Source organism: Theropithecus gelada, chromosome 12 (assembly GCF_003255815.1).
Source record: "Theropithecus gelada isolate Dixy chromosome 12, Tgel_1.0, whole genome shotgun sequence".
NCBI lineage: Eukaryota > Metazoa > Chordata > Mammalia > Primates > Cercopithecidae > Theropithecus > Theropithecus gelada.
This window is the reverse complement of record NC_037680.1, coordinates 78,486,963-78,502,504: the sequence shown is the minus strand read 5'-3', so window position 1 is coordinate 78,502,504 and position 15,542 is coordinate 78,486,963. Positions and strand designations below refer to the sequence as shown.

Below are 15,542 nucleotides of genomic sequence, written 5' to 3'. Positions count from 1 at the left end.
AGACCAAATGTGAGAGAAAATGACCAAGTGTCAGGTTTACAGGCAATGAATGAACTGTTAGTATAACCTAGAGACAGCTTACTTGGCATGTCCTAGGCCTAGCGAGCCTCTACCTCTGTTCTGTTGCATTAGCTTTCTTTTTGTACTTATGAAATTTAACAATTTAATCCATAAACTTATGACAATCAGGGGGCCCAAAAGTGAGCTCATCTTTTGAGTTGTTCTTTTGAGCCATTGGGTATTTGACAATGGATGTGGAATCCACAGTAATAGTCACTTCAAATTATATTCAGCTTGCTACTTGTTTTACAGAGCTGGGGAACTGGTCTAACCTCAATTACTATTTCAGTGTCTTCCTCATACAAAGATTAGTCAGGGAATATATGAATGTAGAAATTCCTCTACACCCATCTTTGCTGCTGAGTTCACAATACAAGAAGAACGCCCTGTTAGTGTGGCCAGTGCTCTCCTTACATTACTAATTCTCAGAGTATTCGGAAGCTCAGATCAATGTTACCTGGATTGTAGTTAGGTAGCTTGGAGACTCCCGGCCAAGTGTCCTCTGTAGGAACTCCCAGCACCTATATAAAGCCAAACAAAGAAAAAGACAGGTGAGGTGGGGAGAAGAGGTGGATGGAAGAGGTATGGAGACATGCAGAACAGATAAGGGAAGAACAGGGAAGAGTCAGATATATGTCCCATTGCATGACACTAGCTGATGTATACAAGAAAGAACTCTGAGTGTTTCCAACGTTTGTGGTTTCTTGGGCAAAACTGTAATACATTCCTATGGTCCTGGGCCTGCATTCTTACTGACTCACTTGTTCTGAGGCAGATCACACAGCCTTGCTTAAAGTCATGTTCTCATCACTAAAGATTTACTGCATGATCATCATGCATCAAGACACCATGTTGGGAGCTAGGGATATAAAGAAGCAGGAGTGACTGTCTCTTTGCCTTACATCAGATGACAATATGTATATTGACAGGAGACACTTTACAGCCTAAATTATGCCTCAGTATGGGTATTCAGCTGTTCCCCAATGTGCTCAAATTAAAAAGGATTCAGATTACTGGCCTTCACACAATGGAATGTTGGCTACAGATGACCCCAAAACTAACTCTAGTCCTTTCTATCACATTCATCTCATCTGCTTGTTTTCTCTGTGACTAGCAGCTTGGAATATGGTATTTGGTTTTTCACTAATGGATTGTCATGGGAACAACATCACTTGAAAAAGAGCTGGCCTATGCTTTGAATTGCCGATTTTGTTTTTGTTTTGAGATGGAGTCTTGCTCTGTCACCCAGGCTGGAGTGCAGTGGAGCGATCTCGGCTCACTGCAAGCTCCGCCTCCCAAGTTCACGCCATTCTCCCGCCTTAGCCTCTGGAGCAGCTGGGACTACAGGTGCCCGCCACCACACCCGGCTAATTTTTTTGTAGTTTTAGTAGAGATGGGGTTTCACCATGTTAGCCAGGATGGTCTTGATCTCCTGACCTCGTGATCTGCCCGCCTTGGCCTCCCAAAGTGCTGGGATTACAGGCTTGAGCCACTGTGCCCGGCGTTTTTTTTTTTTTTTTTTTTTTTTTTTTTTTTTTTTTTTTTTTTTTTGTATTTTTAGTAGAGACGGAATTTCACTGTGTTAGACAGGATGGTCTCGATCTCTTGACCTTGTGATCCGCCCGCCTCGGCTTCCCAAAGTGCTGGGATTTCAGGTGTGAGCCACCGTGCCCAGCCTTGAATTACCAATTTAAAGCCTTAGTTTTTAGTAAAGATGTATGAAAATAAAGTCTTTTGGAGTACAAAGCCCAAACAGCTCAGACTTTGGATGGAGCTATCACCATGAGTTCCCCAGTAGGCAATACCTTAGTATTTTTTTAGAATAATCATAAAAGCCCATAGGCAGTCATATATGGTAGCTAGAGTAACATTGTTTTTGTGAAATACTAATAAAACACTAGTAGCTTTCATTACACTACTACAGTATAACTTTTCTTAGAAGCATATCTCACTATAACTCTTTTTAGAAACATCTCTTACAGAAAGAGTCTAGCGAATCCATCTGTAAAATGCTGGTTATAGATATACTGGCCCAATTATTACGGCAGGGAGTCAATTGCCCAACAATGACTGAATATAATCAATGAAGAATCCAGAATCTTAATATCTATCAGCTTGTTGACTAGGACTCTGGCTGAGAGGTGTACTTTTTGGCATCTGTTAAGCTTGTCTTTAAACAAAAGACACTGAAGTGCTATTTTCCCTCATATAATAAAAAAATCATGCCACCCAGTAAAATCTTCCTTCTTTGATCCATTCCCTAAACAAACTAAAAAGCAACTGAGAGGATTACAGGCTTTTCCTATCAACCACCCCGAGCCCGAGGGAACACTAAAAATCCTGGAATCCATTTTGAAAAACCAACTGGACTAATTCTTCTTTTGTGGGAGAGGGCCAGGGGACAGGAAGCTAATTCTTCTTTTTGAACCTACCACCTTATGTATTTGCACAGATGCATGTGTAAACAAGGGGGTGTGAATCACATGTACCCATACATCCTCTGTTGGCTGGCAAAGTGCAATGAAAAGAAAGCAAATATAATGAAGAGAAAACAATAGAAGAAATACATAACAACCACTATCATGTTTTCTCTAAGGTGACAGTTACCAGATGGTTCGTTACTTTGTATGATATTTAACTAAAGCCAACAAAATGGATACCAAAATTTTTTTTTAAATCTTACGTTCAAAGCTTTAAGCTTGAGATTTTAAAAGTTTAAACAAAAATTCAATGTACTTTATTTGGAAATTTGACCTCAGTTTCTATTTGAAAGTTATTGAATTCTTTTTCACTTTAGAAAATTACTAAATCTCTCCTTCACTGTCTGGGAAACTGAAAACCAAAAATTGTTGTTTTACTCCCTCCCTGAAGGCCCTTAAAAGGCAGCCAGTGAGTGCTATGTTTCAAACCACAGTGGTCTGAAGGGGCTGTTTATCTGCCTTTGTTGGAAAGGAAACTAAAAGCATTTTGATTAATGGATTTAAAGTTTGCATAGTTTATTCTGATTTTAGAACTAAATCCAGGATTATTTATGAAAAACACTTATTTAAAATCAGTTTTTAAAATTGATCAGAAAGTGGTGACAGCTATTATTTAGATGTAAACACATACACTACAGGCATTTCAGAAAAATAGTAAAACAAAGATTCAGGACTTCTCAATGTGTTTTTATTCCTAAGAATGAGATCTCAGGATAAATGGAGAACAAATTGTGGTTAGAGGTTAAGAGATTTAGAATGGACCCATTGCTTTCAGAGATGCACTTCTGACATCAAATATCACAGATTCTGAAGTAGCTTTCCTATTTTCATCTGTGTAGGCCATGTTTAGTAAAACACAAATTCAGGAACTATTTATAATCTGTATAATTTTCTAACCTGCTTATAGGCAACAAATGTGAAAATAGACAAATGGGAATAAATAAAACTAAAAAGTGTCTTCACAGCAAAGGAAACAATCAATAGAGTGAAGAGATAACCTACGATGGGAGAAAATATTTGCAAGCCATACATTTGATAAGGGGTTAATATAAAAAAATACAAGGAACTCAGTAGCAAGAAGACAACCCCATTAAAAAGTGGGCAAAGGGCTGGGCGCGGTGGCTCACGCCTGCAAACCCAGCACTTTGGGAGGCTGAGGCAGGCGGATCACCAGAAGTTGAGGGTTCGAGATCAGCCTGGCTAACATAGTGAAACCCCGTCTCTACAAAATACACAAAATTAGCCAGGTGTGGTGGTGCACACCTGTAATCCCAGCTACTCGGGAAGCTGAGGCAGGAGAATTGCTTGAACCCGGGAGGCGGAGGTTGCAGTGAGCTGGGAGCAAGCCACTGCATTCTAGCCTGGGCAACAGAGTGAGACTTGATCTCCAAAACAAAAAAAACAAAAAAAACAAAAAAAACAAAAAAAAACCAGTGGGCAAAGCACTTGTTATGGTTTAAATGTTTGTGTTCTCTTCATAATTCATGTTGAAACTTTATCCTCAATGCAACAGTATTAAGAGGTGGGGCCTTCAGCGGGTGATTAGGACACAAGGACGGAGATGAATGCCCTTATAAAGGAGCTAGAGAGAAATAGCCAGGCCCGTTTGCTCTTCTGCCTTTCCACCACGTAAGGACACAGCATTTGTCCTGTCTGGAGGATGCAGCCACAAGGCACTAACTTGGAAGCCAAATCTCTCACTGGACAAGAGCATATAGTGCCTTGATCTTGGACTTTCCAACCTCTAGAACAGTGAGAAATAAATTTCTGTTCCTTTTTTTTTTTTGACACGAAGTCTCACTCTGTTGCCCAGGCTGGAGTGCAGTGGCATGATTTTGGCTCACTGCAACCTCCACCTCCTGGGTTCAAGCAATTCTCCTGTCTCAGCCTCCCAAGTAGCTGGGACTACAGGCGTCCACCACCACACTCGGCTAGTTTTTGTATTTTTAGTAGAGATGGGGTTTCACCATATTGGCCAGGCTGGTTTTGAACTCCTGACCTCAGGTGATCCACCTGCCTTGGCCTCCCAAAGTGCTGGGATTACAGGCATGAGCCACCACACGTGGTCAATTTCTGTTCTTTATAAAATGGCCAGTCTAAGGGATTTTGTTATGGTAGCAGGAATAGACTAAAAACCTCAATACACATTTCTCAAAAGAAGACCTACAAATGGTCAAGAGGTATATGAAAAAATGCTCAATATCATTAGTCATTAGACAAATGAAGACTAGGACCATGGTGAGATATCGCCTCACAACTATTATCAAAAAGATGAAAGAGGTGTTGGCAAGAATGCGGAGGAAAGGGAACATTTGCACACTGATGGTGGGCATGTAAATAGCATAGCCATTATGGAAGATGGTATGGAAGTTCCTCAAAATATTAAAAATGGAACTACCATATGATCCAGCAATCCCAATACAGGGCATATATACAAAGAAATGAAAATACAGATCATGTGTTTTTCTTATTCTGTTTTTTTCCCCTCTTGGCTTACAGCTTCTTACAAGACCTTGTAGAGTCTTATAGAGTTACCTTATATATGGTGAATAACCACTAAGTGTTGTTTCCTGATTAAATGACCAGGAAAAACTCTGCAAATGTATAAAAGGTCATTGCAGTATCAGAACTGCAATTGTGCTTCCTCTATTGTGGACAAGAAGTAATACTGCTAAGTGAAAGAAGAGAACAATCAGGTTAAATTTCAGGTAATATTTGCTAGCAGTTAGGTTACTGAAACATCGTACAACAATTTATATGAGACAGGAGGAAAGCAAACATCTATTGAGCATTTATGGTGCATGGAGCTTGTTATGCATTTGTTCTCATGGAATTCTCAAAGCAAGAATTAGAAAGTCCTTATCACTGTTCCCATTTTACAGACAAGGAAATGAAAGTTCAGAGGGACTACATAACTTGCTTTTGTTCATTTAGCTAGAAAATGGCTAGAATTCAAACCCAGGTCTTCTGACTTCAGAGCTATTGCCGACTTCAGAGCTATTACAGTAGGCTGTCTCCAGCTTAGATGATGTTATAGCACCTTTCTTCACAATGTGAAGAAAGGATTTCTCTGCCTTGCAAGGACGTTTTTAGAAAAAGTCTTTTGGCTGGGATTTTTTTTTTTTTTTTTAGTTGTGAATGCTTCCCAGTTTTTCCCATGTTCCTTCATAATAGCCCCCATGTTTCTAGAAGAAAATTTAATGTCAGTAATTAACCTCTATAAAATGTCTTAATTTCACAAAGTACATTTTATTTTAGCCAGAAGACAAAGAGCGGGATCCAGGATAGCAAGTAATAAAGTACCCCCCTGCACCCTGCCGATTTAAAGCACCTTGACACTTTCTACAACATGGATGAACCTTAAAAATATGCTAAGTGACATAAGTCAGATACAAAAAGACAAATTTGTATGATTCCACTTATATGAGGTACCTAGAAGAGGCAAATTCAGGGAGACAGAAAGTAGATTAAAGGTTACTAGGGGCTAGGGGATGGAAGATGGGCAGTTATTGTTCAGTGGGTCCAGAGCTTCCGTTAGGGATGATAGAGAAGTTCTGGAAATGGATGGTGGTGATGGTGGCGCAACTATACGAATGTACTTAATGCCGATAAGCTGTACACTTAAGGAGGGTCAAGATGGTAAATTTCATGTTTTATATATTTTACCACAATAAAAATATGACCAAAAAAGGAAATATACAGATGACTATAGTATGACTGTAATACTATATAAGGGCCATAAAAACAAAGCATATCGTAGGCAAATGAGGTAGGGATAAATAATGAATGAAAAAATGGAGCCATATACACACACAAAGGCACCTTGACACTTTAGGAACTTGGTTGTGGATAAGCATGATAAATGGTACACTTCTCTCACACTAAGATGGAAAGCCTCTGTTCTATCAGGGTTCTATGAAAATTCTGTGTCTTTTTTTTGGTTGCCCAGCCTGGAGTGCAGTGGCATTGTCATAGCTAACAGCAGCCTCGACCTCCCTGGGCTCAAGCAATCCTTCCATCTCAGCCTCCTGAGTAGCGGGGACTAAGGTGTGCGCCACACAGCCCACTCATTTCTGTATGTTTTTGTAGAGGCGGGGTTTTGCCATGTTGCCCAGGCTGGTCTCGAACTCCTGGGCTCAAAGCAATCCCAAAGTGCTGGGATTACAGGCATGAGCCACTGTACCCAGTTGAAAATTCTCTGTCTTATTTTCAGTTGACAAAGATCCAGGGCCAAATATATGGTAGCATTAGAACTGGAGGTAGCAAAGTAGGGGTGTGTCTGAGTAGTAATGGCAGAAATTGCCCTGGGGAGGTTAAGACAATAATAATGATGGGTAGCAGGAGACCTGAATGTCATTCAGTGAGCTGGATTCATGGGCTGCTATGGGGCAACAGGGAGTTTCCTGACCACACATTCCCAGAGTGCTTATAGCTGTGGCAAATGCTACAGTTTCTACAATCTTAACATATGGCTTAATATCTCAAAGCAGATGGACTGCTTCATTTGTCTGTAAGGCAAATTTGGTTCAAAACTTAAAATGCAGATATTTCATTTTCTTTACAAGAATTCTTTTCTTACCTCCCAGATTTTCTCCAGCTGTTCAAGGATGTTGGAAACCCCAGGAAACAAAGGTTGACCCTGGAACATTTCAATAAAGATGCAGCCTGCACCCCTAGCAAAGGAAACAAGAGTAAATTGACACTTTGAAAGAAATCATACAAGCGAAACTGAACTACTAGAATTTCTCCTCCCGAGAAATATTTTAGGGAGAGTTAAATAGGGACCACATGATATTAAAAGTCTTGGGCCAAAAAAAAGTCCCCATGTCAAACAAAAATAAGAACAGCCCACAGCTTTTTATTAAAATGGAACACCACGAGAAGCAGTTAGGAAAGCAGTAGAGTTAGCAAACATTATAGATCATTCAAGCTCATTATCTGTTTTAGGAGAAGAGGGGAAGGTACTGCACCCCCAAATTTCATTTCATCCCCACTTTTCATTGAGTCTAAGATGCTATCATTGTAAGAAGCATCATTGGATTTTTGCCATTAAGAAAAAAAAAATGCAAGTTAAACTATGATGTGATCGGAATGTTCATTTTATACTTATTAAAGGGCTGTTATAAATTTAATTAAATGTAGATTATTTTCTCATATTGCATACTTGTACATGAAAAAGAGAAACATTAAGCAAAATAAATTGGTTTAGGTATTCCTAAAACTTTTCCACATTCAGCATTTGACTCAGAGTCTTTGATGTCTACACTTATCTATGTATCATCCTCTATATTAAGAATTTGATGATGCAGCATTTCTTAAAATAATCCATAAAACAACTGAGAGTCATCGGTCCTGGGCTCCTAAGCTGGCCTAGCAGTTATGTAGTGTTAGCTTACTTCTGACTCCTGCTTAAAGAATGTTGCTAAACATGTCTGATTTGCTCCTTCTCCACAACAATTTGGTTCCTAGGAGTTTAAAAAAAAAAAAAAAAAAAGAGGACTTTTGTTTGCAGAGTTTTCTTCCAAGTTGCTGACACCGATTCTGCAATTTTTTTTTTTTTTTTTTTTGGTGGAATCTTGCTCTCTCGCCCAAGCTGGAGTGCAGTGATGCAATCTCAGCTCATTTTAACCTCCGCCTCCCAGGTTCAAGCGATTCTCCTGCCTTAGCCTACCAAGTAGCTGGGATTACAGGCAGCTGCCACCATGCCTGGCTAATTTTTGTATTTTTAGTAGAAACGGGATTTCACCATCTTGGCCAGGCTGGTCTTGAAATTCTGGGCTCAAGCAATCTACCTGCCTAGGCCTCCCATAAAGCTAGGATTATAAATGTGAGCCACTGCACACGGCCTGACATACACTGTTTAGATTACTTTTCATTGATTGTGTAGGAGAAAGTAGATTTATTGACAATCAAGTTTAAAAACTGCTTTGTTTCTGGTTTGGGAACAGAGTACATATTAAAAGAAAGAGTGAAATTTATTTGTATCTTATCCTGTAAAAATAGACAAAAACTCTTTTCATAATCTAATATTTGGTTTTAACTTAACTGACTGGCTTGTTCTTAGAGTTTTGCTTAAAAAATGATATCAGAGTGAGCTTTGCAAGCAGGTTTGTCCTCCATGAAGCAACAGGTTGTTTTTATTGCCAATTTTTTTTTTTTTTTTTTTTTTTTTTGAGACAGGGTCACTCAGGCTGGAGTGCAGTGGTGCAATTTCAGCTCACTGCAACCTCCACCTCCCAGGTTCAAGCAATTCTCCTGCCTCAGCCTCCCGAGTAACTGGATTACAGGCATGCACCACCATGCCTGGATAATTTTTGTATTTTTAGTAGAGACAGGGTTTCACCATGTTGGCCAGGCTGGTCTCAAACTCTTGGCCTCAATTGATCCACCTGCCTCAGCCTTCCAAAGTGTTGGGATTACAGGCATGAGCCACCATACCCAGCCTTATTGCCAATTTTTAAAAAGCCCCATTTTATTCTTTTTCTTTTTTATTTTCTAATATTTTTTATAGAGACGGGATCTCACTATGTTGCCCAGGCTGGTCTTGAACTCCAAGCCTCAAGCAATCCTCCTGCCTTGGCTTCCCAAAGTACTGGGATTACAGGTGTGAACCACCATGCACCTGGCCTATTTTTTCTTTTCTACTGATTTTTGCTGTATAAGAAACATCTTGACATGTGATACAAGAATTTTGATCAGATAAATTTAACTTATGAATCTGGTAGAGTATCTTGAGGTAAATTTGTAGAATTATTGTTATTTTAAAGTTCCTCATTAACTTGTGTTTAAATATCCATGTTCTTTTTGTCTCCTGTCTTTAAAACAAGAGATATTAAGGGTATAAATGAAACAATATATGAAGGCGAATAAAAGTGATGGAAAACTGTCAAATGCTTAAAAACACACTGGTTGCTAGCAATGATCCACTAAGAGATAAGCCAATGGAGAAACCTAGTTCGTGGGCGCCACCAAATGGTCTCCACCCTGCCCCCTGTGACTTCTCCACTTGCACTTTCTTGAAAGGCCTCACACCATTTTGTTTTGAAGTAAAAATAAATACGTGTCTGTGTATATAAAATACATACATAATTGGCGTATTACTTGGTTATGAAATAGAAATGGAAATGTATTGGCTTTTAAAGGCATGAACTAACCCTCTATCCAGTTACCAAACACCTCCCAGAAACCCCAGGAGCTCACAAACCACTAGAAGGATTGAAAACATTTTAAACAAGGTTCAAAAAATGACATTCCTAGGTTTAAACCTGTAATTCACTTTCTTTTCTCCCCCAAAAAGCCTTCCATTGCCTGGAAGAAGCTTGTTGCCTTTTCATGGTGTGTTTTTTTTGTTTTGTTTTTTTGAGACGAAGTCTCGCTCTGTTGCCCAGGCTGGAGTGCAGTGGAGCGATCTGGGCTCACTGAAAGCTCTGCCTCCCGGGTTCACGCCATTCTCCTGCCTCAGCCTCCCGAGTAGCTGGGACTACAGGCGCCCACCACCATGCCTGGCTAATTTTTTTGTATTTTTAGTAGAGACGGGGTTTCACCATGTAGCCAGGATGGTCTTGATCTCCTGACCTTGTGATCCACCCGCCTCGGCCTCCCAAAGGGCTGAGATTACAGGCATGAGCCACCGTGCCTGGCCGATGTGTTTTCATACTTACAGCTGTAGGGAACCAAGAAGTCATTTTGTTACACAATTCCTTATGTCGTGTCATTTACCTTCTATACCACTAAAATTGTATACAAAATTATGTATACAATTATATTGTATACATATACATATACATCAATATATTGCTTGAACTGGGGAGCCGGAGTTTGCAGTGAGCCTAGATCGCATCACTGCACTCCAGCCTGGGTGACAGAGCCAGACTCCATCTCAAACAAACAAACAAACATACATACAAACAAAACTATGCAATTTATCTTATTTTTTTCATTTCTGTTCAGAACTGTGTTGTTTTTTTTTTTTAATTTGCTTCTTGGCCCTTAAGAATACAAGTCATGTGGCTATCATCTATTTTGCCCACCACAGACTATTGTTAAAGCAAACATTTTAAATATTCTGAACATTCAAGTCCAGATAGGGAACTAGCTTCCACTTCCTTTTATTTTTCTATTTTGTTCTTAAATCTTCATTCCTGGGGCTCCTCTTACCCTACATATCTTTAAGCTTCTCCGAGGATTTCTGCTCTGTGGAGATACCCCTGGAGCAGCCCGTGTAGATGAAGGGGAAATGCATATGCAAGGGAGAAAAGACCTGGTGACATCAAACATTAAACCCTTCCAGAAGGGAGAGAAGCGCTGGATCATTTTATGGTTCCAACTGTGGTTCTTCAGTCAAGTTAGAGGAAACTGCTTACATGTTTTCTCCTCTTTCTGGTTCTCCTTCTACTTTTTCTCTATTCTGAGCATGAACAAATTCTTCCATAAGAGGGGGAAAGATTCCTCAGATTCCTTAGGCAATCCCTGGAGGAAAAAACCATCTCAGGAGTTTTAGGCTTTTTGGAGGTGCAAGGAGCATATCAAAATGTTGTCGGGAGAAATGAATCAGTATTTCATTTTTTACTGTTGAAGTTAATTCAGAATAACGTAATATATGGCAGTGACATGACATTCTCACTTGCTTTTCTCTAGACCACTCTTTTTATATTTGGAAGTTTGCAGCAAGAAATTTGACAGTAAAGAATCTGTTAGGCGGAGACAACTTTCTCTAGTCCTAAAACCAGCAGCTGCCTGAAACTGATACTGAATAGACGACCTTGTGTACTGAAATAAATGCTTCTTGAAAACTCAGTGTACTATGACATGGATGAACCTTGAAAACGTTATGCTAAGCAAAACAAGCTGGACACAGAAGAAGTATTATACGATTCCACTTATATGAGGTACCAAGAATAGTCAAATTCGTAAAGATAGAAAGTAGAATAATGGTTACCAGGGGCTGAGGAGAGGTGGTAATGGGAAATTATCGTTTAATATGTGCAGGGTTTGAGTTTGGGATGATGAAAAGTTCTGGAGACGGACAGTGGTGATGGTTACAACAACAATGTGAATGTACTGAATGCCACTGAATTGTACACTTGAAAATGGTGATGAATGGTAAATTTTATGTATATTTTAACACAATACAAAAAAACTAAAAACCACACCATTTAATAATCCTAAAATATTGTGTTTTTCTCACTAAAGTCCCTAATGGAATCTTTTAAGGTCTGAAAAGGTAGCAGAAAGAGAGAGAAGAAAAGATGTCGGAAGATGAGAGAATGTTGGTTGGGAGCACTGGGAATAACCAATATGTCCTAGTTGCAAGTTTTCCATAATTAACAAGAGCCCCTGTTTATTTGCTCTGGCCCCCTACTGACACTGCTGCCACCAGGCCTCATTGTGAAGGAGAGGCTCTGCACTACGGGTTATAATTGGTTTCTTTAAGACAAAGGTACTAATGCTCACCAAGTATCATCTACCTCCTACAAAGGCATTCACTTTGGACCCTATGGGGTTGCATGGCCTAGCAGAATAGGATTATTTTTCTTTCTTTTTCATGCTTTACCAACTGGAAATCTTCTCCCTTCTCACTTCCCCTCTTATCACTCTGAAAAGAAAGAGAAAAAAATGGCAGGAGAGGGATCTCAGTGTAAACACCCAAGGTCTAGCAATTACTTTGAGGGTAAACAAATATAGTGAGCTCAATGGAAGATGCATCTTGTTCTATTTCTACATTACATTTTTAGTTTTACCAGGCAAACAACAATCAAATGATATCAATAAGAGTAATAATAATTTTAACTTATAATTGCATTTTTATATTGTAAGTGTCATTGTTGCTCATGGTTAAATTCATGAAACACTTATCCATGGAATAACATACATTTTTGTATATGTGGTAAAAAGGTAAGAGATATAGGTTGGTGCCAAAGTAATTATGGTTTTGCCATTACTTTCAATGGCAAAAACCACAATTACTTTTGCGCCAACATAATACATGGTTTAAGAGAGACTTAAAGAACTGGTAGATGAGCTGAAGAAATTACCCAGAATGCATCACAGAAAGTTAAGGAAATGGAAAATATAAAGGAGAGAAGAGAAATGGATAACAGAAGAATATGATCTTATAGTCTTTCATTGGAGCTCTACAGACAGAGAATAGAATAGAGTCAATATTCAAACAGAAAATGGCTGATGAAAGACATGAATTCATAAATGGAAGAAGCACAAGATATACCAAGCAGGGTAAGTAAAAAGAAATCCACACTAGACACCTCCTAGAGACAACTGCCTAATTACAAAGGCAAAGAAAAAAGTCTTTAAAACATCCAGAGAAAATGAGATCACTTGCAAAAGGAAGGTAATAAGGCTAAAAGCAAACTCCTCGACAGCAACAAAGGAAGACAAAGAAGACGAATGACATCTTCAAAGTTCTGAGAGAAACAACTGTCAATCTAGAATCACATCCCCAACAAAACTACCTTTCAATAATTAGGGTTTATCTTCTGAAAACAAAAACAGAGAATTTGCCACCAGCAGGCCTACATACACACACAAAAAAACTCTAAAAGATGTATTTCAGGAGAAAGGAAAATTATTCTGAAAGTGGTAACTAAAGTGCACAAAGGAATAATGAGCAGTCTTAAATTTACTCACACTTAATGAAAATATCTTCGAAGCACATAAAGCAAAAGTGGATAGAATTCTGACAAATCAATAATATAGTGAATGATTTCAACACACCTTTCGTTGGTAGGTTAAAAAGACGAAAATAATATAAAGAAGATTTGGATAACACAAACAGCAATCTTGAATTTTTGAACATATGTAAAAACAGTGGCTCACGCCTGTAATCCCAGCACTTTGGGAGACCAATGCAGGTGGATCACCTGACGTCTAACGTTCGAGACCAGCCTGGCCAACATGGCAAAACCCCATCTCTACTAAAAATACAAAATTAGCTGGGCGTGATGGTGTGCACCTGTAATCTCAGCTATTCGGGAGGTTAAGGCAAGAGAATCGCTTGAACCCAGGAGGTGGAGGTTGCAGTGAGCCGAGATAGAGCCACTGCATTCCAGCCTTGGAGACAGAGTGAGACTCTGTCTCAAAAACAAAACAAAACAAAACAAACAAACAAAAAATAGCACTCAACAATTGGGCAGACACACACATTCTTCTCAAACACACATTCTGTGTGCTATGAAATTATAAATTCTGATCATATGTTAGGCTAGTGCGTCTCACACTATCTGTGATGAAACACGATTTCGCAATTTGGAGGCAACTCTTAATCTTGAAATAATTTCAGACTTATAGAAAAGTTGCAGCAGTATAAAGAACTCTCTTATATCCTCCAAACAGGTTCAGTCATTGCCAATATTTTGTCACTTTTGTTTCATTATTTTATCTATCTATCTATCTATGTATCTGTCTATATCTTTTCTGAAGCATTAGGGGGTAAATTGTAGATATCATGACTCTTCATCCCTAAATAATTATGTTGGTATTTTCTGAGAATCAACGTATCCTCTTACATAACAACAGTACAATTATCAAAATCAGGAAATTTAACATTCATCCAATACCCCTATCTAATCCACAGTCCCTATTGAAATTTCACCTATTGTTTCTACAGTATTCTTTAGAGCACCATCTCCCTCAAGATCCAATCTAGGACCATGCATTACATTTAGTTGGCATGTTTCTGGAGTCTCCTTTAATCTGGAACAGTTCCTCAGTCTTTATCTTTTAAAATCTTAACACTTCTAATAAGTACAGGCCAGTTACTTTGTAGAATATCCCTTAAACTAGGTTTATCTGATGTATCCTCATGATTAGAGTCAGATTATGCTTCCCCCCAACAGAAATACCACATAAATGATATTATACCCTTCTCAGTGCATCATATGAGGAGACACATGATGCCAGTCAGTCTCATTATTCATTATATTAACTTTAATCACTTGGGCAAGATATTGTCTGCCAAATTTCTCTACTGTAAAGTTACCATTTTTTCCCTTTGTGATTAACAAGTAATTTGTGAAAGGTACTTTGAGACTATGTAAATATCTTATTCCTCATCAAACTTTCCCCCTCTACTTTAGCATTAATTATTCTTGTTTCCACCAAATACTACTATACTGGTTATAAAATAGTGATTTTCTAACTGTCATATTCAATCCAGTTATCAGTTGACATTATTCTGTCAGGAGAAGCTTAGGCTGTCACTCTGTTGCCCAGGCAGGCTGTAGTACACTGGCGCGATCTCAGCTCACTGCAATCTCCTGAGAAGCTGGGACTGCAGGCGTGCACCACCAGGCCCAGCTACTTTTTTGTATTTTTAGTAGGGATCGTGTTTTACCGTGTTGGCCAGAGTGGTCTTGAACTCCTGGCCTCAAGGAATCCACCCACCTCGGCCTCCCAAAGTGCTGGGATTACAGGTGTGAGCCACTGCATCCAGTGAGCTTCCCTTCTTATCTAACTAGCCAGGAAGCTAGCTATCTTATTTTATTCAACGGATTATAATCCATTACTCTCATTATTTACTTTGATGCTCAAATTGTCCCAGATTTAACCAGCAAAAGCCTCTTCAAGTTGCTTCCCATGTCCTTTTGACATATTCCTATCATTTTTTGATTACTTTGTAAGGAAATTTTCTGGCCCAACAAGATGCTCCAGGCTCATCTTGTACATTATCTGCCCCAGCTTTAGAATCAGTCATTTATTCAAAGAATCCAAGTTCTTTTTAACAGAAAACGTTATTAAGAAATCAGGGTCTGGGTAGTAGACCAACATTTATGTAAAATATAATAATAAATTTCATTTAAAATATATGCTATATCTGGCATCATTAAATGCAAATCCTCTCTGAGGGAACGCACTTCATTCAGGTCCTCAATGAAATCTCACAAATAAAATTCCAAGGCAAATCAGCATATCACTGTCAAAAACCAATGAACACACATAGGAAAAAAGATACCATATGCAAGAACAAAAAGAAACAATAAACAATGA

General features: G+C 38.9%; 1 protein-coding gene across 2 annotated transcripts in view; it reads right to left on the bottom strand.

Annotated features, from left to right (window-relative positions):
- The window catches only part of CDK15 (cyclin dependent kinase 15), a 90,691-nt gene that overhangs the window by 40,894 nt on the left and 34,255 nt on the right, over positions 1-15,542 (bottom strand). For both annotated transcript variants that reach the window (XM_025404663.1, XM_025404664.1), the window contains exons 9-10: positions 7,120-7,213; positions 518-581 (exon numbers count right to left, since the gene is read on the bottom strand). In XM_025404663.1, coding sequence (XP_025260448.1) covers positions 518-581; positions 7,120-7,213 — 158 coding nt within the window. The remainder of the gene's footprint in view (positions 1-517; positions 582-7,119; positions 7,214-15,542) is intronic.